This window comes from Bufo bufo, chromosome 7 (genome assembly GCF_905171765.1).
Source record: "Bufo bufo chromosome 7, aBufBuf1.1, whole genome shotgun sequence".
In the NCBI taxonomy this organism is placed as follows: domain Eukaryota; kingdom Metazoa; phylum Chordata; class Amphibia; order Anura; family Bufonidae; genus Bufo; species Bufo bufo.
Window position 1 is genome coordinate 93,293,636 of NC_053395.1, and position 23,156 is coordinate 93,316,791.

General features: G+C 45.1%; 1 protein-coding gene across 1 annotated transcript in view; it reads left to right on the forward strand.

Annotated features, from left to right (window-relative positions):
• Positions 1–23,156, forward strand: part of SLC39A10 (solute carrier family 39 member 10) — a 273,453-nt gene that overhangs the window by 50,763 nt on the left and 199,534 nt on the right. The window contains exon 2 of the mRNA XM_040440707.1: positions 15,470–16,494. Coding sequence (XP_040296641.1) covers positions 15,481–16,494 — 1,014 coding nt within the window. The 5' untranslated portion in view covers positions 15,470–15,480. The remainder of the gene's footprint in view (positions 1–15,469; positions 16,495–23,156) is intronic.

Consider the following 23,156-nt stretch of genomic DNA (forward strand, 5'->3'; position numbering starts at 1 on the left):
CATGTCTCCCACCACTAGAACAGGCCACTGTCAGATATTTAGGCCCCGGCACCCAGACAGAGGAGAGAGGTCCCATTGCAGAGAATCAGGCTTCATGTCACCCACCACTGGAACAGGTCACTGTCAGATATTTATTCCCCAGCACCCAGACAGAGGAGAGGTTCATTCAACTTTGGGTTTGCCCCGCAATATAATGGTAAAATAAAAAAAAGAGGATTGAATGAAGTGCCCTGGAGTACAATAATATATTGTTAAGGGGAGGTAGTTTGTAACTGTCACGTCCACACACACACAGGGGGAAGGGTAGTGACCACTGCGCTCCACCCTCACCCCTGGCCCTGCCTACTTGCCTCACGAGTCCTGATGACAGGGGACAACTGGACGGCAGTCCCTAACTTAGGATATGTGCAGGGAAGACAGACAAGACAAAATACGGAACATGAACGGACCGGGTCAGAACCAAGAGAGCTACGCAGTACAACGGATAAAGCAAAGAATGGTCAGGAGAAGCCGGGGTCAAATACCAGGAGAGTAGCGAAGTACAAGAGGAGTCCTAAGAGAGTAGTCAGGTGGGAGCCGAGGTCACAATACCAGGATGTATGCGCAGTACAGGAGGAGCAGGCAGAGGATCGTCAGGGAACAGGATCAGGTAAATATTCAGTAGTCCAACAAATAGCCAGGAAATTAACAGGCAACCTGTAGCCAGCAGGCTGCCTGTATTTATAGTGGGGAGTGAGGGTCATGTGACGTGGCCAGCGTCACATGACCGACAGACCAACCAGTCGAGCACCGAGTGATCAGCTCGGCGCTCAAGGCAGACTAGGAGCAGGGAGCCACCCAGCTAGTAAAGCCGCCCTGGGAATGAGGTCAAACACAGAACCTCATTCCAAAAGCTAAGCAACAGTTCTGCGGGCAATGGGGGACCGAGTGCACCTTCGGAACCCCGTGACATAGTTATAAATGTCTAATCTACACAAGGGATGGACAGGTCCTGTGGGATCCATGCCTGGTTCATTTTTATGAACGTCAGCTTGTCCACATTGGCTGTGGATAGGCGGCTGCGTTTGTCTGTAATGACGCCCCCTACCATGCTGAATACACGTTTAGACAAAACTCTGGCCGCCGGGCAAGCCAGCACCTCCAAGGCATAAAAGGCTAGCTCTGGCCACGTGGACAATTTGGAGACCCAGAAGTTGAATGGGGCCGAACCATCAGTCAGTACGTGGAGGGGTGTACACACGTACTGTTCCACCATGTTAGTGAAATGCTGCCTCCTGCTAACACGATCCGTATCAGGTGGTGGTGCAGTTAGCTGTCGCATGGTGACAAAACTTTTCCACATCTCTGCCATGCTAACCCTGCCCTCAGAGGAGCTGGCCGTGACACAGCTGTGTTGGCGACCTCTTGCTCCTCCTCTGCCTTCGACTTGGGCTTCCACTTGTTCCCCTGTGACATTTGGGAATGCTTTCAGTAGCGCGTCTACCAACGTGCGCTTGTATTCGCGCATCTTCCTATCACGCTCCAGTGCAGGAAGTAAGGTGGGCACATTGTCTTTGTACCGGGGATCCAGCAGGGTGGCAACCCAGTAGTCCGCACACGTTAAAATGTGGGCAACTCTGCTGTCGTTGCGCAGGCACTGCAGCATGTAGTCGCTCATGTGTACCAGGCTGCCCAGAGGTAAGGACAAGCTGTCCTCTGTGGGAGGCGTATCGTCATCGTCCTGCGTTTCCCCCCAGCCACGCACGAGTGATGGGCCCGAGCTGCGTTGGGTGCCACCCCGCTGTGAACATGCTTCATCCTCATCCTCCTCCACCTCCTCCTCATCCTCGTCCTCCTCGTCCTCCAGTAGTGGGCCCTGTCTGGCCACATTTGTACCTGGCCTCTGCTGTTGCAAAAAAACTCCCTCTGAGTCACTTCTAAGAGACTGGCCTGAAAGTGCTAAAAATGACCCCTCTTCCTCCTCCTCCTCAATCTCCTCCTGGGCCACCTCCTCTTCCATCATCGCCCTAAGTGTTTTCTCAAGGAGACATAGAAGTGGTATTGTAACGCTGATAACGGCGTCATCGCCACTGGCCATGTTGGTGGTGTACTCGAAACAGCGCAACAGGGCACACAGGTCTCGCATGGAGGCCCAGTCATTGGTGGTGTAGTGGTGCTGTTCAGCGGTGCGACTGACCCGTGCGTGCTGCAGCTGAAACTCCACTATGGCCTTCTGCTGCTCGCACAGTCTGTCCAGCATGTGCAAGGTGGAGTTCCACCTGGTGGGCACGTCGCATATGAGGCGGTGAGCGGGAAGGCCGAAGTTACACTGTCGTGCAGACAGGCGAGCAGCGGCAGGATGTGAACGCCGGAAGCGCGCACAGACGGCCCGCACTTTATGCAGCAGCTCTGACATGTCGGGGTAGTTGTGAATGAACTTCTGCACCACCAAATTCAGCACATGCGCCAGGCAAGGGATGTGCGTCAAACCGGCTAGTCCCAGAGCTGCGACGAGATTTCGCCCATTATCGCACACCACCAGGCCGGGCTTGAGGCTCACCGGCAGCAACCACTCGTCGGTCTGTTGTTCAATACCCCGCCACAACTCCTGCGCGGTTTGGGGCCTGTCCCCCAAACATATGAGTTTCAGAATGGCCTGCTGACGTTTACCCCGGGCTGTGCTGAAGTTGGTGGTGAAGGTGTATGTCTGACTGGATGAGCAGGTGGAAGAAGAGGAGGAGGAAGCTGAGTAGGAGGAGGAGGCTACAGGAGGCAAAGAATGTTGCCCTGCGATCCTTGGCGGCGGAAGGACGTGCGCCAAAGGGCTCTCCGCCTGGGGCCCAGCCGCCACTACATTTACCCAGTGTGCAGTTAGGGAGATATAGCGTCCCTGGCCGTGCTTACTGGTCCACGTATCTGTGGTTAGGTGGACCTTGCTACAGATGGCGTTCCGCAGTGCACACTTGATTTTATCGGATACTTGGTTGTGCAGGGAAGGCACGGCTCTCTTGGAGAAGTAGTGGCGGCTGGGAACAACATACTGTGGGACAGCAAGCGACATGAGCTGTTTGAAGCTGTCTGTGTCAACCAGCCTGAATGACAGCATTTCATAGGCCGGTAGTTTAGAAATGCTGGCATTCAGGGCCAGGGATCGAGGGTGGCTAGGTGGGAATTTACGCTTTCTCTCAAATGTTTGTGAGATGGAGAGCTGAACGCTGCCGTGTGACATGGTGGAGATGCTTGGTGACGGAGGTGGTGGTGTTGGTGGTACATCCTCTGTTTGCTCGGCCGCAGGTGCCAATGTTCCTCCAGAGGCGGAGGAAGAGGCCAAGGCAGCAGCAGAAAAGGTAGCAGGGGGAGCCTGAGTGAGTTCCTTGTTTTTAAGGTGTTTACTCCACTGCAGTTCATGCTTTGCATGCAGGTGCCTGGTCATGCAGGTTGTGCTAAGGTTCAGAACGTTAATGCCTCGCTTCAGGCTCTGATGGCACAGCGTGCAAACCACTCGGGTCTTGTCGTCAGCACATTGTTTGAAGAACTGCCACGCCAGGGAACTCCTTGAAGCTGCCTTTGGGGTGCTCGGTCCCAGATGGCGGTGGCCAGTAGCAGGCGGACTCTCTTGGCGGCGGTTGTTCTGCTTTTGCCCACTGCTCCCTCTTTTGTTACTCTGTTGGCTCGGTCACACCACTGCCTCTTCCTCCGAACTGTGAAAGTCAGTGGCACAACCTTCATTCCATGTGGGGTCTAGGACCTCATCGTCCCCTGCATCGTCTTCCACCCAGTCTTCCTCCCTGACCTCCTGTTCAGTCTGCACACTGCAGAAAGACACAGCAGTTGGCACCTGTGTTTCATCATCAGAGACGTGCTGAGGTGGTATTCCCATGTCCTCATCATCAGGAAACATAAGTGGTTGTGCGTCAGTGCATTCTATGTCTTCCACCGCTGGGGAAGGGCTAGGTGGATGCCCTTGGGAAACCCTGCCAGCAGAGTCTTCAAACAGCATAAGAGACTGCTGCATAAGTTGAGGCTCAGACAGTTTCCCTGATATGCATGGGGGTGATGTGACAGACTGATGGGCTTGGTTTTCAGGCGCCATCTGTGCGCTTTCTGCAGAAGACTGGGTGGGAGATAATGTGAACGTGCTGTATCCACTGTCAGCCACCCAATTGACTAATGCCTGTACCTGCTCAGGCCTTACCATCCTTAGAATGGCATTGGGCCCCACCAAATATCGCTGTAAATTCTGGCGTCTACTGGGACCTGAGGTAGTTGGTACACTAGGACGTGTGGCTGTGGCAGAACGGCCACGTCCTATCCCAGCACCAGAGGGTCCACTAACACCACCACGACCATGTCCGCGTCCCTTACTAGATGTTTTCCTCATTGTTACCGTTCACCACAATAAGAAAAAAATTATTTGGCCCAATGTATTGAATTCAAATTCAGGCCTTTTTTTACAGGCACCTAACACTATCTGGCTATCTATTTAGGTACTGTATTACACTAATACAGGCACAGCAGTAACCACAGATTTAGCTAAATATAAATTGTAGGCCTAGTATTTAGGCCCTGGATGACAGGTATCCCTTTTACGGACAGAGTTAGACTTGGAAATGCACGGTAGCGTGTGAAGTTATTGAGGATGACCCTATTAGCACCTTCAATGTAATATACCCTTTTATGGATAGATTTAAACTTGGCCTGCTACAGCAGAAACCACTGATTTATGGAATTGCTAATTTGGGAATTGAAGTTCAACCCAGAACAAAAACTGTGCTTTGACGGACACTAAATAACTTTACCAGCCACAGCAGTAAACACATATTTAGCTGAATATAAATTGTAGGCCTAGTATTTAGGCCCTGGATGGATGACAGGTATCCCTTTACGGATAGAATTACACTTGGAGATGCACGGTAGCGTGTGAAGTTATTGAGAATGACCCTATCAGCACCTTCAATGTAATATACTCTTTTATGGATAGATTTAAACTGGGCCTGATACAGCAGAAACCACTGATTTAGGGAATTGCTAATTTGGGAATTGAAATTCAACCCAGAACAAAAACTGTGCTTTGACGGACACTAAATAACTTTACCAGCCACAGCAGTAATCTCGGATTTAGCTGAATATAAATTGTAGGCCTAGTATTTAGGCTCGGATGGATGACAGGTATCCCTTTACGGACAGAATTACACTTGGAGATGCACGGTAGCGTGTGAAGTTATTGAGAATGACCCTATCAGCACCTTCAATGTAATATACCCTTTTATGGATAGATTCAAACTTGGCCTGATACAGCAGAAACCACTGATTTATGGAATTGCTCATTTGGGAATTGTATTTCAACCCAGAAAAAAATATATCCTTTGCCAGACAGCAGACAGTATTACAATTGGCTAGCCACAGCAGAAACACCAGATTTAGGGTACTGCTATTTTGGCAATTGTATTTCACACCTCAATAAAATAGCAAGCACAGCCAAGCCCCTGATGTAGGATATAGCAAAAAAAAAATGATGGTTAAATGGACTTGGTGGCAGCTTGTGCTGGCGCACCACAAGACACAAAATGGCCGCCGATCATCCCAGAAAAAAGTGACAGAAAAACGCTCTGGGCAGCCTAAAAACAGTGAGCAATTAAATAGCAGAGGTTGAATGATACACAGCTGTACATCGATCACTTCAGTAAGTGTTTTTGAAGAGTAAATCACTGCCTAATCTGGCCCTAACAGCAGCAGCTGCATCCTATCCCTACACTGATCAGAGCAGAGTGACGTGCAGCGCTACATGACTCCAGCTTAAATAGAGGCTGGGTCACATGCTGCACTGGCCAATCACAGCCATGCCAATAGTAGGGATGGTTGTGATGGCCTCTTGGGGCAAGTAGTAAGACGCTTTGCAGCCTTTCAAAAAGCGCCAAGAAAGCGCCGAACACCGAACCCGAACCCGGACTTTTACGAAAATGTATACAGTTCGGGTTTGCTCATCCCTACTTGGAACCGAACACGAGTTTGGGAAATGTTTTTTTTACAGTAGAAATCAATTTATGAAGTTATTTACCCAAAATCTTGCGAGACTTCGCGAAGTAATACCTTTGGATCATAGGAGCTAATACATTCTAATACTGTACAGAGAGCTCGCTCCGTACAGTATTGAAAATAAGTTTTATGCGAATCGACTTTGGATGTTTCAGAGCAGAGTTCAGGACAGGAAATTATGTTCCCACGTGGAGCCTGTTTGCCACAGTCAATTCGCTGGTCTGAAACTGGCTTTAAAGTGTAACTGTTACCTCAAGTATTTTTTTAATCTGAGGTGAAGTAGTTATGAAGTGTCCCATGGTCAGTGGAAAAATAAGGAAGTGTGAATAAACACGCTGCAATGAATGGATTTGTGTGCTGTCCATGGAGAATACAGACAGCACACATCCATGATTCACTTACTTGAATAAAGCCATTTTTACTCAGTCGGTGGGGGAGATTTATCAAAACTGATGTAAAGGAAATCAGGCTTATTTGCCCATATTAACCCATCAGATTGCACCTTTTATTTTCCAAAGGAGCTCTGAAAAATGAAAGATGGGATCTGATTGGTTGCCATGGGCAACTAAGAGAGTTTTCTTTTACACGAGTTTTGATAAATCTCTCCCAATTGTTTTGTCAGTGTTTTCCATCAGTAAAAGGAGTCTAGACAAATATGAGGTATAATAGAGAGATTTTCTCCTGATCTGTGTTTTAGACCCACATCTGGTTTTGACTCAAACTACTGATGGAAATCACTGTCCAAATCACTGACTGTGAATAAGGGCTTAGCCCTAAGGTTGGGTATGCATTGTGACTTTGGATTCAACAAGTGTCGGCCAACTAAATATCACTATGTAGTATTGAAGTCGTGCAGCACAACAGAAGTGAATGGGTTCACAAAGTGATCTGCAAGTTGCCAGAATCACTCTGGATTGCTGGATTTTTTGTGAGTCTGGGGTAACGTTTCACAGCAACCTGCATTTTGCTATGCGACCTTACTCAATTCCATTATGTTGGAAGGTTATAGTACTACACGGCGATATTCAGTTGAGGCCAAAGATACCATGTAGTCCCAGCCAAACTCTAAACACACAGCCTGATGGGATACAACCAAAACTATTGAAAGAGCTTAGCGGTGTACTAGCAAAACCATTAACAGATTTATTTAACCAATCACTGATAACAGGAGTCATCCCAAAAGATTGGAAATTAGCAAATGCTGTGCCCTTTCACAAGAAAGGTAGTAGGGAGGAATCGGCCAACTATAGGCCAGTAAGTTTGACATCAATAGTGGGGAAATGAATGGAAACCATACTTAAGGAGGGATTGTGGAACATCTAAAATCCCATGGATTGAAAGATGAAAAACAGCATGGGTTTACTTCAGGGAGATCATGTCAAACTAATCTTATTGATTTTTTTGATTGGGTAACTAAAATAATAGATAGCGGAGGTGCAGTAGACATCGCTTATCTAGACTTTAGTAAGGCTTTTGATACTGTCCCACATAGAAGGCTTATCAATAAATTGCAGTCTTTGAGCTTGGACTCCCATATTGTTGAATGGATTAGGCAGTGGCTTAGGGACAGACAACAGAGGGTTGTAGTCAATTTAGTATATTCAGACCATGGTCTTGTTACCAGTGGGGTACCTCAGGGATCTATTCCGGACCCATATTGTTTAATATCTTTATCAGCGAAATTGCAGAAGGCCTCGATAGTAAGGTGTGTCTTTTTGCTGATGACACAAAGATTTGTAAAAGGGTTGATGTTCCTGGAGGGATACACCGAATTGAAAAGGATTTAGGAAAACTAGAGGAATGGTAAAAAATCTGGCAACTAAAATTTAATGTTGATAAGTGCAAGATAGTGCACCGTAAAAAACCCAAGAGCAGAATATAAAATCTGTGATACAGTCCTAACCTCAGTATCTGAGGAAAGGGATTTAGGGGTCATTATTTCAGAAGACTTAAAGGTAGGCAGACAATGTCATAGAGCAGCAGGAAATGCTAGGAGAGTGTATAGGGAGAGGCATTACCAGTAGAAAGTGGGAGGTGCTCATGCCACTCTACAGAGCACTAGTGAGACCTCATTTAGAGTATTGTGCGCAGTACTGGAGACCATATCTCCAGAAGGATATTGATACTTTGGAGAGAGTTCAGAGAAGAGCTACTAAACTAGTACATGGATTGCAGGATAAAACTTACCAGGAAAGATTAAAGGACCTTAACATGTATAGCTTGGAAGAAAGACGAGACAGAGGGGATATGATAGAAACTTTTAAATATATAAAGGGAATCAACACGGTAAAAGAGGAGGGAATATTTAAAAGAAGAAAAACTGCTACAAGAGGACATCATTTTAAATTAGAGGGGCAGAGGTTTAAAAGTAATATCAGGAAGTATTACTTTACTGAGAGAGTAGTGGATGCATGGAATAGAGCCTTCCTGCAGAAGTGGTAGCTGCAAATACAGTGAAGGAGTTTAAGCATGCATGGGATAGGCATAAGGCCATCCTTCATATAAGATAGGGCCAGGGGCTATTCATAGTATTCAGTATATTGGGCAGACTAGATGGGCCAAATGGTTCTTATCTATAAAGTTATGAAGGTAGAATTGGTGTTAGTTCTAAAGTTTTTTATGAAGTTTTTGTCTTAAGTAGCTTTGAGAGTGAGGCCAAAATCCTGCTATGTTTATTTATATTTGGAAAGGGGAATTGTTCAAGAAATTTCTGAGTTTTACTTGAACTTTACTTATTAATGGTTAAGATGTGGGAAGTGCTACCTAATGGTTTACTTAATATCATGTACATGCAGAAGAGTTTGACTTATTGTGGATTCTGCATACTTTGTAATCTTTTTTTTTCACTATATGTATGAGTCAGAGTGTGAACTTAACAAGCACATAAAATCCCATGCCTATGTTGGCCCAGTTGTTTTGTACCCTTGGCACAGGCGTGTGCAGCCTATGATATATAGCCTTTATGCCATTAGCACTCATTATCAGCCTTTATGCCTCATTAGCCCTCATTATGCCTCTCATTAGCCTCCATTACGCCTCTCATTAGCCCCCATTATGCCTCATTAGCCCCCATCATCAGCCCTTATGCCTCATTAGCTCCCATTATGCCTCAATAGCCCACATTATGCCTCTCATTTGCCCCCATCATGCCCCCATCATGCCCCCAGCAGCCTCATTTTTTATAAAATAAAAAAACACTTACCTCTCTGCTCCTGGACGCTGCCACTCCTCGCCGCCTGCTGTCTGCTGTGCTCTGAACTGACACGCACAGCGTGACGTCACAAAGCGCCTCACACTGTGCGCAGCCCTGCACAGCCGACAGCCGAGGACCAGGAAGCAGTAAGTACAGAGCCTTCACCGCTTCCTGGTCCTCTGGTATTTGCCAGTCAGCAGGCTTGATTAGGGTGTGCCCAGGCACACCCGGCACACCCCCTGTGCACGCCTATGATCCTTGGGAACAGTGTGAACTGCTGAGTCTTATTATCACCAATTCTCTTAGCTTCTTAGCTGAATTTGTCAAACACCAGGCTTGCCTCAGAACATATACTTATTTGTGTTTCATTGAATGTCTAAGTACAGCATGTTCACCCTAATATTAGAATCTGTTTCCTATCAAAACATTATTATAACTGAATGCAGGAGAATTGTTAGGATCTTAAAAGATCTGGGATCAAAGCCCCATCCTTCCCAGCCCTAGTGCCAAAGGAAAATTTGGACAGGGGAATACAGCACCACACACCTCTTACATTATGTGAATTTTCTTTGATGTAGACACTATCTTTTCTCATCTTCTCTATTTGACCCAGACAACACATGACAACATCTTTTAGATATATCTTATCTTTGCAGATTCTGCTACAGAAACATCTTTGATTCTTTACTTTTCCCACTTCACTCCCAGTCTGGGTGCCACTATAGTTTTAATCTACTGCTACCCACAATACTGTGCAGTTTTGTTTCCCAATGCCACCAAATACTATACTGCAGAAATAACAGTGCCAAACAGACAGCCATAAAAGTGCTCCCAAATGTCCCATCAATACTAATGATCTTCTCCCTCATAATCAGTGTCCTCATTAGTAATAATGCCCCTTACAGTGAAAATACTCCCCAAGAGTGCTCCTTTTAGTAGCAGTGTCCCTCATTTTGTGCCTATTAATGATAATGCCCCCACATAAACCCCAGTAGTAATGATGTCCCATAGTGCTCCCAGTAGTGATAAGGCCCCTCAATAAGGCTCCTATAGAACGTCCAGTGGTTATAATGCTTCATATAGTGCCCCCAGTAGCCCATTAGTTATGATATCCCCTCTAGTACCCCAGTAGATATTATGCCCCCAATAATTATAATGGCCCCTTGTAGTGCCCAAGTAGTTATAATGTCCCCCTGTAGTGCCCCCAGAAGTTAAAATACCCCTTGTAGAGCCCCCAGTAGCTATAATACCCCCTTTTATATCCCCTGTAGATATAGTGCTCCCAATAATTATTATTGCCCATTGCAGTTCCCCTGGTAGTTATACTGCCTATACTCCCCCAAAATATTATAATGGCCCTGTTGTGCTCCAACAGTTACAGTCATTTGCAAAAGTTAAGACCACCTGTTATTTTCTCTAAAATTACATATTTACATATTTCACAAACACCACTACTTGTTTGTCAGAGATAATTCAACAAATGACATTACATATTAAGACCTACACTGTCTTTGAGTACACAAATTGTCTGAAATCAGTACTTTATGTGGCCACTTTTGCTTTTTATAAACACAGAATGTGTTGTGGCATGCTCTCAATGAGGGACTTGCAGCACTTGGACAAAATGTCTTTCCACCATAATTTCATTATCGCAGTAACCAAAGTTTGAGAATGTGATGATTGTATTTCTGCAACCTTGTCCTTTATTTTGGTCCACAAATTCTTTATGGGGTTTAGGTTGGGACTGTTATCCAGCCAGTCCAGCACATTGATGTTGTTTCTCTGCAAGTAGTCTTTTACTGGCTTTGATCTTTGTCAAGATGCACCATCATGCATAAAGATTATGCATTATTGCACTTCCATATGACTGAAAGAGTAACTAACTTTTCAACAATTTTTTGAATGTTCCAAATGTCCTAAAATAATTTTTATAAAATACTTTATTAACAGATTTTGCATATTTACTAAAAAAACATTTGCACCTAAAGTCCTGATTTCTACCACGCTTTAAATGCACTATATTCGCCCGTTCCGCTCAGCTAATCCTGGCATAGCACATTGTTACAGGGTACCCATGTATTATGCGAGCCTTTAGCCAAGCTCAGAGGGCACAGGCAGGAGAATCAATGTGTGCTCCTGCCCAAACACTGCTCGGTGTGGCCACGTTACTACAGTGCAAGAAATCCATACTCTGCACATTGCTGAGAAGTCAGCAACGTGCGAATATAGTGAATTTAAAGAGTGGTAGAAATTATGACAATTTTAGTAAAGAGGAAAAATCTGTTAATAAAGCATAATAGAAAAATGATATTAGGGCATTTGGGACATTTAAAAAAAAAGTTTAAACAAGTTTAGTTACTCTTTAATAACTTTTCTCCAACTTTTTCAGCCATGGTATTCCCCTGAGGAGAAAATGCAGCAGTTCCAGTAGAGGTAGCAGTAGAGGACATAGCACCCCCTATCATCTGACTTGTCAGATGTTTCACAGTGCTCAAAAAGTATTTTCCATTATACCATTTGCCTTTTGGTCGTTGAACAAGTTGACATGATGCAAATTGACACAAAATTAGCTTCATCAAAAAAGAGCCCTCTACTCCTATGATGAACAGTCCACAATTGATGACGTTTCGCAAAATCAAGTCTTCATTCTTTTAAATGTGGGTTAGTCTCAGTGTCCATGCAGGTTTACAGAAGTTAATCTAAATTCTTTGGTGAGCTGTTGGCAAACAGTGCTAATACTAATATCCAACTCTTTTAAACGTAGATGAGTCTTGATTTTCTGCAAATAAATGTTTGGAGACCAAATAACAATGTTCTTTATGGAGCTATCATCACATGTGCTAGTTTTCTAGGACATCCACTTCTCTTTCCCTCACTCAAATCACCTAAATCCTGATATTTCGTGACAGCTTTAGGCCTCTTTCACACGGGCGTTGCGGAAAAATGTGCGGGTGCGTTGCGGGAACACCCGCGATTTTTCCGCGCGAGTACAAAACATTGTAATGCGTTTTGCACTCGCGTGAGAAAAATCGCGCGTGTTTGGTACCCAAACCCGAACTTCTTCACAGAAGTTCGGGCTTTGGATCGGTGTTCTGTAAATAGTATTATTTTCCCTTATAACATGGTTATAAGGGAAAATAATAGCATTCTGAATACAGAATGCATAGTAAAACAGCGCTGGAGGGGTTAAAAAAAAATAAAAATCATTTAACTCACCTTAATCCACTTGCTCGCGATGCCCGGCATCTCTGTCTGACTCTTTTACTGTATAGGACCTGTGGAGAGCATTAACTATAGTTTAAGGACCTTAGATGACGTCACTCTGGTCATCACATGGTACGACACATGATCTTTTACCATGGTGAATCACCATGGTAAAAGATCATGTGACGTACCATGTGATGACCGGAATGACGTCATCCCAGGTCCTTGAACTATAGTTAATGCTCACCACAGGTCCTTCATCAAAGGAGACACAAGGAGATGCCGGGCTACGCGAGCAAGTGGATTAAGGTGAGTTAAATTATTTTTTATTTTTTTTTAACCCCTCCAGTGCTATTTTACTTTGCATTCTGTATTCAAAATGCTATTATTTTCCCTTATAACCATGTTATAAGGGAAAATAATAATGATCGGGTCTCCATCCCAATCGTCTCCTAGCAACCGGGCGTGAAAATCGCACCGCATCCGCACTTGCTTGCGGATGCTTGCGATTTTCACGCAACCCCATTCACTTCTATGGGGCCTGCGTTGCGTGAAAAACGCAGAATATAGAACATGCTGCGATTTTCACGCAACGCATAAGTGATGCGTGAAAATCACAGCTCATGTGAACAGCCCCATAGAAATGAATGGGTCGGTATTCAGTGTGGGTGCAATGCGTTCACCTCCCGCATCGCATCCGCGCGGAATACTCGCTCGTGTGAAAGGGGCCTTATGCTCATGCTTGTCTTCCTAGCACATCCAGAGTACCCTTCACTGTGTAAAGTCACTATTTTTGTCTTCATAATACTTAATTACATGTTTTGTCCATAGCAACAATGCGTATACAATCTGTCACCACGAACACTAGAAGCTAAATGTACTGGAATGTTTCCACTTACTCTGTCAACACCTACCACGATCATATGATGCAATGACAATAGGAAGTTGCACAATACAGACAGCTTATTATGCAATTTGCAGAAATCACCTAATACATACAGGTGGTCTTAAACTTTTGCAAAGGACTTTATAATACCCCTTGTAAAGCCCCGATAACTATAATGCTCCCTATAGTGTTCCCAGTAGTTATAATGCCCACTAGTACCCCCCAATAGATATAAAGCCCCAATAATTATAATGGCCCCCTGTAATGCCTCCAGTAGTTATAATGCCGACTGTAATGCCCCCGGTAGTTATAATGACCCCGGTAGAACCCCCAGTAGGTATAATGGACCCTATAGTGCCCAGAATAAATTATAATGCCCCTGTAGTGTTCCCAGTAGTTATAATGCCCTCTGTAATGCCCTATATAGTACCCCTCCTAGCCCCCCCAGTAGTTATAATGTCCCTGTAGTTTGCTCAGTAGATATAATGCCCCCCATAGTGTCACCAATAGGTATTAATACCCTCTGTAGTGCCCCCAGTATTATAATGCCCCCTGTAGTTCTCCAGTATTATAGTGCACTTCTGTCACCAGTACTTATAGTGCCCCAGTACTTAAAGTGCAACTCTTCAGTTATAATGCCACCACATAGTGCCCCCAGTAGGTTTAATGCCCCCCTACATAGTGCTCCTAGTAGGTGTAATGCTCCCAGCAATTATAGAGCCCTTTGCAGTTATAATGCACCCCCTACATAGTGTACCCAGTAGGTATAATGCCCCCAGCACTTATAAAGCCCCTTTGCAGTTATAATGCGCCCCTACATAGTGCCCCCAGTAGATATAATTTCCCTAAGTTTTATAGAGCCCCTTGCAGTTATAATACACCTCTCATACTGCCTCCAGTAAATATAATGCCCCCAGCACTTATACAGCCCCCTTGCAGTCATAATGCACCCCTTCTACATAGTACTCCAGTAGTTATAATGTCCTCAGCATTTATACAGCTTCCTTGCAGTTATAATGCACCCCTCCTACATAGTATCCCAGTAGGTATAGTGTCCCTAGCACTTATGCAGCCCCCTTTCAGTAATGTGCCCCCCACATAGTGCCCCAAGTAGGTATAATGCCCTCAGCTCTTATAGATCCCCTTTCAGTTATAATAGCCCCCACATATTGCTCCCAGTCGGTATTATGCCCCCAGCTCTTATAGATCCCCTTGCAGTTATAATGGCCCCACACACACACATACAAACGCACACAGTCCCTAGAGTACTTTCTAACACCAATGTAATTTAGAAAAAAAAAACAATACAAAAGGCCTCTTCTGATCTGAGTTGCTGACTTCTGGATTCAGGTGGTCCCGTTGAAGTTAACATGCCGCCTGCATCTTGGCACAGTTGCGTATAATGACATCACTGCGTCGCCTGAGACCCAGAAAAGGCAGTTGCAATTATGTTATCACATCGCAACCACCTGCACCGTTCAATTCTGTCATAAGCCTCAGGTCTAGTGACCTATTTGAGTGGCAGGGCAGGAAGTAAAAATTTTTTTCTATATGACTAATTACTTCGTCACAAAGCACATGTTTTTGTAAATAGCAGGTGCAATGACCAGGAACGGCGATCGTGCCGCCCCTGTCATTGAACAGATGCCTTGTTCATCGCTGATTGCGGCATGTGAGATCGATATTACAGCTTTTTAGGGGTTGCTCATTAAAAAAAATTAAAACTAAATTGTACTTACCTCATCCATTTGAGCCAGAAGAGGCCACCATGGTCATCTTGTTTGAAGATCCAGCACAAAATATTGCGCGACACATCATGAGGTCATAACGTCGGCCGGTGTGGTGACATCATACGTCATCGTGCGCAAGATTTCGCATGGGATCTTCAAGAAAGATGGCCACGACGGCCTCTTCTTCACGCTCATATGGATTGTTTTTTTGTTTTTTTTTACTGCCATTTCAGGGAAAATAAATTCGTTACCAAAAGCACGAGGAAATTAGGCTTCACTGCAAATCTAACTTTTCCTGAAATTCGGATTGAAGTCCACTTTGTTAACTTCGTTTTGCTCAGCACTAATTGTAGTACAACTGAAAACAGCAAGGTATAAACGTGGACATTTTACAGACTGCATTCTTATGTATTTTATTCTTTTTGTGTGTGTTTTCTCTAGGTGGAATAGGAATGAAGGTGTCCAAGCACACAAAATTTTGCATTATATGTCTGTTTACTTTTATTGTTAATAATGGTAAACATTGCAATGGCTATGTACATGACCACACATCAGGGGAAAGCCAAGTTAACAATCACAATGATAACGGGATCTCAGAAGAGCCATATCTGCAAAATGGAATTTCAGAACTGTCATTAAGCAAATCTTCATTTCCTGAAGCTGAGCATGAGCAAAAATATTATATCCAAAAATTATTTCATCGCTATGGAGAGAATGGAAGATTGTCTTATTACGGACTGGAAAGGCTTTTATCCAGTTTGGGTCTTGGTGAGGTTAAAGTAGTTGAAATAGGCCATGAGATAATTGGCCATGATCCTGTTTCACATCTGGATGTTCTAGATGTTCAGAAAGGAAAGCATTTACATGTACATGATCATATAGAATCTCCTCCCTTTACAAATGAAAAAAATGAATCAAAAATTGTTCCAAAAAAAGAGTTTAACAAGTGTAACCAAAAAAATTCATCAGTGCCCATGGAGTATAAAAGCACCCATAAAAATCCCTTGCATCAAGTTCATAATAGTACATACAATTACCATAACAATAGCCACCAAAATCACAATGCTGTAGTTAGCCATGTGTCACTTGAAGGGCAAACAAATGAACCATTGACCAGTACAAATACAACACAGGAACAAGCAAAAAATCTTTACAAGCATAAGAAGAGACGTAAAGGAACAAAAACCAACAAAGTCACTGTAGACTCACAGTTTGATTTTGAACAAGGTCAAGATGAAAACAAGCACAGTTTGAAGCCTGACCATACCTCTGCTGCATCTCTTATTCCCAGGAATGTGGATGATGATGATAATCTTGAATTCAAGGAACACAGACAGGGGCCTGTACATCTTCATAGAAACACTTATAAAAGAGAAGCTCCTAATGATCAGCCAACTATAAAAATCCATGCAGACTTTCAGAAAATGCACAGTGAACATGACAATGAAGTGCATGAACATGATGAGGTAAGAGGAGGCTGCATTTCTTTGCGATTCTACACTAACACTACCCATAATTTATGAAAATAGAAATAGAAACTCAGTTCAAATAAAACTTAATTAACAGAACTGATGGCACTGTGGAATTATTGTGGACATTGAGTTATGCAGCTTGGGTAATATCTACCTTCTACCTTTCCACCCTGAGCAACTTCACTTCACAGCCAGTCATAACATGGCAGCAATTTTCCTTCTAAGCTTCTGTATCCCTCAGCAGTAAAGGGGTTAATGTCTGTATGCCTGCTGGTGATCTAGAACACTGAGGGGGTTAATATAATCCTTAGTGGTCTAGGCAGTGAAAGAGTTAATATCAGCATACCTGCTGGTCTAGGGCTGTGAAAGGTTAAATGTCAGTATATCTTGTGGTCAAGAAAGTGAAGGGTAATTACTGGACCTCTGGTGACAGCAGTGAAAGGCTAATAAAGGATTCCTGGTGGTCCAGGCAATGAAGGGGTTAATGTCAGTATACAGATGTAGCAGGGGTAACACACACACACTTAACTCACATTTCTGAACTCATCGCATTATCTTGAAACAAAAGCTATTGAAAAGCAATTGCTTAACGCATTTAGTTGCATTTAGTTTAGATAACACGTCTCATAAAGCATGTGTGTTAACCCTGCTACATCTGAACCTGGGGTTTTAGGGCACTGAAAAGGTTTATGTCTGTATACCTGATGGTCTTAGTCAATGAAAGCATAGTGGCATGCAAAAGTTTAGGCACCCCTGGTCAAAGTTACTGTTACTGGGAAAAATTAAGCAAGTTGAAGATGAAATGATCTCCAAAAGGCATGAAGTTAAAGATGACACAATCCCTTTGTATTTTAAGCAAAAAGAATTTTTTACTTTCATCTTTTATATTTTTTTTAAATAACAAAAAAAGAAAAGGGCCTAAAGAAATACTTGGCCACCCTGCTTGGTTAGTACCTAGTAGCACCCGCTTTGGCAAGTATCACAGCTTATAAACACTTGTAGCCAGCCAAGAATCTTTCAGTTCTTGTTTAAGGAATTTTCATCCATTATTCCTTACATAAATCTTCCAGTTCTGTGAGATTCCTGGGCTGTATTTCATGAACTGTTCTTTTGGTAAAACCCTCAGTTTGCACTTTTTGAGTTCATCTATTGTGGTTTTTGAGGTGTCAGTATATCTGGTGGTCAAGCCAGTGAGGGGATTAATTCAAAGTTCCTTAGTGGTCTATATCAATGAATAGTTTAATGTTAACATCCCTGCAATCGTATGACTGTGCAATTCTCTTTAATATAGAACAGAGAAAAAAAGGGAAGTTAATTCAGACCCGTAGGGATCACGACGTATCCCAAAGGAATGAAAAATTTGGGCGCCGACAGGGGTGGTAGAGATAAGGAAAAAGAGAGGAGGGAAAGGGAGGGGAAGGCAGCTCCAGTAAGTGTTTGTGGTTACAGACACTTAACAAGGATAGTATATGCGTGAGCAGGGTGATATATCTACCGTGTTGAACAAAGTCAAACACTTGCAGTATAGACCCCAAAGACAAAATGAGGGAAAAAGAGCGCCAAACCCCGTGTCAAAGTACAGTTGAAAAATAAAAAATGGAATTAGAGTAGAAGGCACCACTCGCAGTAATAACTACTATGTTGCACAAAATATATCATAGAGCAATAGCGTGGAGTGAAGATAATGGGTACTCCGGATAGAAGACCCTGAGTACACACGGCTAATAGAGAAGGGACCGACTAAAACCATGTAGACATAATAAAAATAATATAAATAGTATAGTAAAAAATGTAAACAATGTGAAGTGCCCCTTAAGGCAGTTTCACACAAATAAAACTCACTTCACTGGGGGGTAGTCATCAGGATAAGCATAATACACCTGTGACTAGAACCCCCCCCCCCGGCCAGGATCGCATGTAGAATCGTAGTGATGGAAGGCAGCAAAAATCCAGTGCTTCTGATCAATCACCTTTAATATGCATATGTGGCTCGACGCGCTTCGGGGACAACAATTCCCCTTCCTCAGGAGCATTACATAACCAAATGACAATGAAGTAAAAGAATTTATACCTTGATAACCCTGAAAAGGGCGCGTTTTTCGAAAGACCGAAAGTGGTATGACGCCACTTCCGGTATTTGGAGCGCATATGCGTACCATATTATAAATACAAATAAAGCATCTTGAATAATAGTGGTAAAACATCAAGTAATGTAGTGTGTAATATATAGTAAGCCAAACGAGCTAGATATATCCAGAGTTGCCCTTTGTATAAAGGAACTATGTCTAGCAACTCAGACATATCGGACCGGAAATGCCCCTGACTTCCGCTCCGTGGAACGCAAAGAGATGCGCTCCACCAGGGACCAGAGCCAGGGGTCCGGTGACAACATCTACAAATACTACAAAAAATAGTCCCTCTATCTGACCGTGGGGATTACTTGTCGGAATATTCAAAGGTCCTGTGATTCGTTGCGCCAGGACAGGACGCTCCGGACCGGAAGTGTACCCGACTTCCGCTCTGTGGAACGCACCTGATGCGCTCCAACAGAGACAGGAGCCAGGGTTTCCGGTCCGTGACATCAAGGCTCCGGCGGAACGCACAGTGCGGGTCAACCAGAACCCGTGATGTTTAGCAATTAATGCCAAAAGGAAGCAAGTGGCATATTAGAATGCCAGTAATGCGCAGATAAAAACAGTTATAATAATATGGTATACAATGGGCATAAAAGCATGCATATATATAAAAGTAGGTATAAGACTTTCTATAAAAAATATATACATATGTATATACACTCACCTAAAGAACTATTAGGAACACCATACTAATATGGTGTTGGACCCCCTTTTGCCTTCAGAACTGCCTTAATTCTACGTGGCATTGATTCAACAAGGTGCTGATAGCATTATTTAGAAATGTTGGCCCATATTGATAGGATAGCATCTTGCAGTTGATGGAGATTTGAGGGATGCACATCCAGGGCACGAAGCTCCCGTTCCACCACATCCCAAAGATGCTCTATTGGGTTGAGATCTGGTGACTGTGGGGGCCATTTTAGTACAGTGAACTCATTGTCATGTTCAAGAAACCAATTTGAAATGATTAGAGCTTTGTGACATGGTGCATTATCCTGCTGGAAGTAGCCATCAGAGGATAGGTACATGGTGGTCATGAAGGGATGGACATGGTCAGAAACAATGCTCAGGTAGCCCGTGGCATTTAAACGATGCCCAATTGGCAGTAAGGGGCCTAAAGTGTGCCCAGAAAACATCCCCCACACCATTACACCACCACCAGCCTGCACAGTGGTAACAAGGCATGATGGATACATGTTCTCATTCTGTTTACGCCAAATTCGGACTCTACCATTTGAATGTCTCAACAGAAATCGAGACTCATCAGACCAGGCAACATTTTTCCAGTCTTCAACAGTCCAATTTTGGTGAGCTCGTGCAAATTGTAGCCTCTTTTTCCTATTTGTAGTGGAGATGAGTGGTACCCGGTGGGGTCTTCTGCTGTTGTAGCCCATCCGCCTCAAGGTTGTGCGCGTTGTGGCTTCACAAATGCTTTGCTGCATACCTCGGTTGTAACGAGTGGTTATTTCAGTCAACGTTGCTCTTTTATCAGCTTGAATCAATCGGCCCATTCTCCTCTGACCTCTAGCATCCACAAGGCATTTTTGCCCATAGGACTGCTGCATACTGGATGTTTTTCCCTTTTCACATCATTCTTTGTAAACCCTAGAAATGGTTGTGCGTGAAAATCCCAGTAACTGAGCAGATTGTGAAATACTCAGACCGGCCCGTCTGGCACCAACAACCATGCCATGCTCAAAATTGCTTAAATCACCTTTCTTTCCCATTCTGACATTCAGTTTGGAGTTCAGGAGATTGTCTTGACCAGGACCAAACCCCTAAATGCATTGAAGCAACTGCCATGTGATTGGTTGACTAGATAATTGCATTAATGAGAAATAGAACAGGTGTTCCTAATAATTCTTTAGGTGAGTGTACTGTATATACACTGCTCAAAAAAAATGGAACACAAAAGGGAACACAAAAATAACACATCATAGATCTGAATTAATTAAATATTTTTCTGAAATACTTTGTTCTTTACATAGTTGAATGTGTTGACAACAAAATCACACAAAAATTTAAAAATTGAAATCACATTTTTTAACCCATGGAGGTCTGGATTTGGAGTCACACTCAAAATTAAAGTGGAAAAACACACTACAGGCTGATCCAACTTTGATGTAATGTCCTTAAAACAAGTCAAAATGAGGCTCAGTAGTGTGTGTGGCCTCCACGTGCCTGTATGACCTCCCTACAATGCCTGTGCATGCTCCTGATGAGGTGGCGGACGGTTTCCTGAGGGATCTCCTCCCAGACCTGGACTAAAGCATCTGCCAACTCCTGGACAGTCTGTGGTGCAACGTGACGTTGGTGGATAGAGCGAGACATGATGTCCCAGAGGTGCTCAATTGGATTCAGGTCTGGGGAACGGGCAGGCCAGTCCATAGCATCAATGCCTTCGTCTTGCAGGAACTGCTGACACACTCCAGCCACATGAGGTCTAGCATTGTCTTGCATTAGGAGGAACCCAGGGCCAACCGCACCAGCATATGGTCTCACAAGGGGTCTGAGGATCTCATCTCGGTACCTAATGGCAGTCAGGCTACCTCTGGCGAGCACATGGAGGGCTGTGCGGCCCTCCAAAGAAATGCCACCCCACACCATTACTGACCCAATGCCAAATCGGTCAGGCTGGAGGATGTTGCAGGCAGCAGAACGTTCTCCACGGCGTCTCCAGACTCTGTCACATCTGTCACATGTGCTCAGTGTGAAGCTTTCATCTGTGAAGAGCACAGGGCGCCAGTGGCGAATTTGCCAATCTTGGTGTTCTCTGGCAAATGCCAAACGTCCTGCACGGTGTTGGGCTGTAAGCACAACCCCCACCTGTGGACGTCGGGCCCTCATATCACCCTCATGGAGTCTGTTTCTGACCGTTTGAGCAGACACATGCACATTTGTGGCCTGCTGGGGGTCATTTTACAGGGCTCTGGCAGTGCTCCTCCTGTTCCTCCTTGCACAAAGGCGGAGGTAGCGGTCCTGCTGCTGGGTTGTTGCCCTCCTACGGCCTCCTCCACGTCTCCTGATGTCTGTCTCCTGGTAGCGCTACCATGCTCTGGACACTACGCTGACAGACACAGCAAACCTTCTTGCCACAGCTCGCATTGATGTGCCATCCTGGATAAGCTGCACTACCTGAGCCACTTGTGTGGGTTGTAGACTCCGTCTCATGCTACCACTAGAGTGAAAGCACCGCCAGCATTCAAAAGTGACCAAAACATCAGCCAGGAAGCATAGGAACTGAGAAGTGTACTGTGGTCACCACCTGCAGAACCACTCCTTTATTGGGGGTGTCTTGCTAATTGCCTATAATTTCCACCTGTTGTCTATCCCATTTGCACAACAGCATGTGAAATTGATTGTTGTAACGGATCCTCTTCCGTTAATGGACGCTTCCTAGCTTGCGCCGAGGACCACAAGCACCGCACTGGACACCACAACCACCGCAGACTCCACAACCGCCGTAGCTTAACTGGAGCCGCGCCGTCTTCCTTCCACCCTGAATGAACCTCCAGCATTCAGGACCGTGTGGGAAAGATCTCTCCTCCAGGGAATATGCAGAGCATAGCAATCCCCAGCGTGATACAGCAATTCCCTCCAATAACGAGACAAGGCTGTGTTTTGAAGGGTTATATGTCCCGGGGCCATAGTCGTAGGGCAGGAGGCTAGCCATAAGTCCTCTACAATGCCCAGTGGCAAATGGCAGTTTGTCACACATCTCCCCTTTGGGGGGAAGACTAACCAGGCACCTGACCTTCTGTCGGTCAGTGCCTCCGTTAGTCGATCCACCAACCCACAGTAACCAGAGCTGGAGTATTGGTATAGTCACGTACGGTTTGATGCTATGCTGAAGAGGCGGTTGGCTATCTACGGGCCCCACCTAACAGAGGAACTTGTACCGGAAGTGAGGAGAGAACTGGCGGAGTATCTGCAGCAGGAAGCAGAATATCGGGCAGAGATGGCGAAGTATTCCGTCCCTGCGCCCCAGCAAAAACGTGAGTTACAGGGGGCCGAAGGTGTCATCCTTCCCCCCCAGCGCTAGTGTGTACCCTAGGGGGCCGAAGGTGTCGTCCTTCCCCCCCAGCGGCAGTGTGTACCCCAGGGGGCCGAAGGTGTCGTCCTTCTCCCCCAGCGGCAGTGTGAACCCCAGGGGGCCGAAGGTGTCGTCCTTCCCCCCTAGCGGCAGTGTGTACCCCAGGGGGCCGAAGGTGTCGTCCTTTCCCCCCAGCGGCAGTGTGTACCCTAGGGGGCCGAAGGTGTCGTCCTTCCCCCCCAGCGGCAGTGTGTACCCCAGGGGGCTGAAGGTGTCGTCCTTCCCCCCCAGCGGCAGTGTGAACCCCAGGGGGCCGAAGGTGTCGTCCTTCCCCCCCAGCGGCAGTGTGTACCCCAGGGGGCCGAAGGTGTCGTCCTTCCCCCCCAGCGGCAGTGTGAACCCCAGGGAGCTGAAGGTGTCGTCCTTCCCCCCCAGTGGCAGTGTGTACCCCAGGGGGCCGAAGGTGTCGTGCTTCCCCCCCAGCGGCA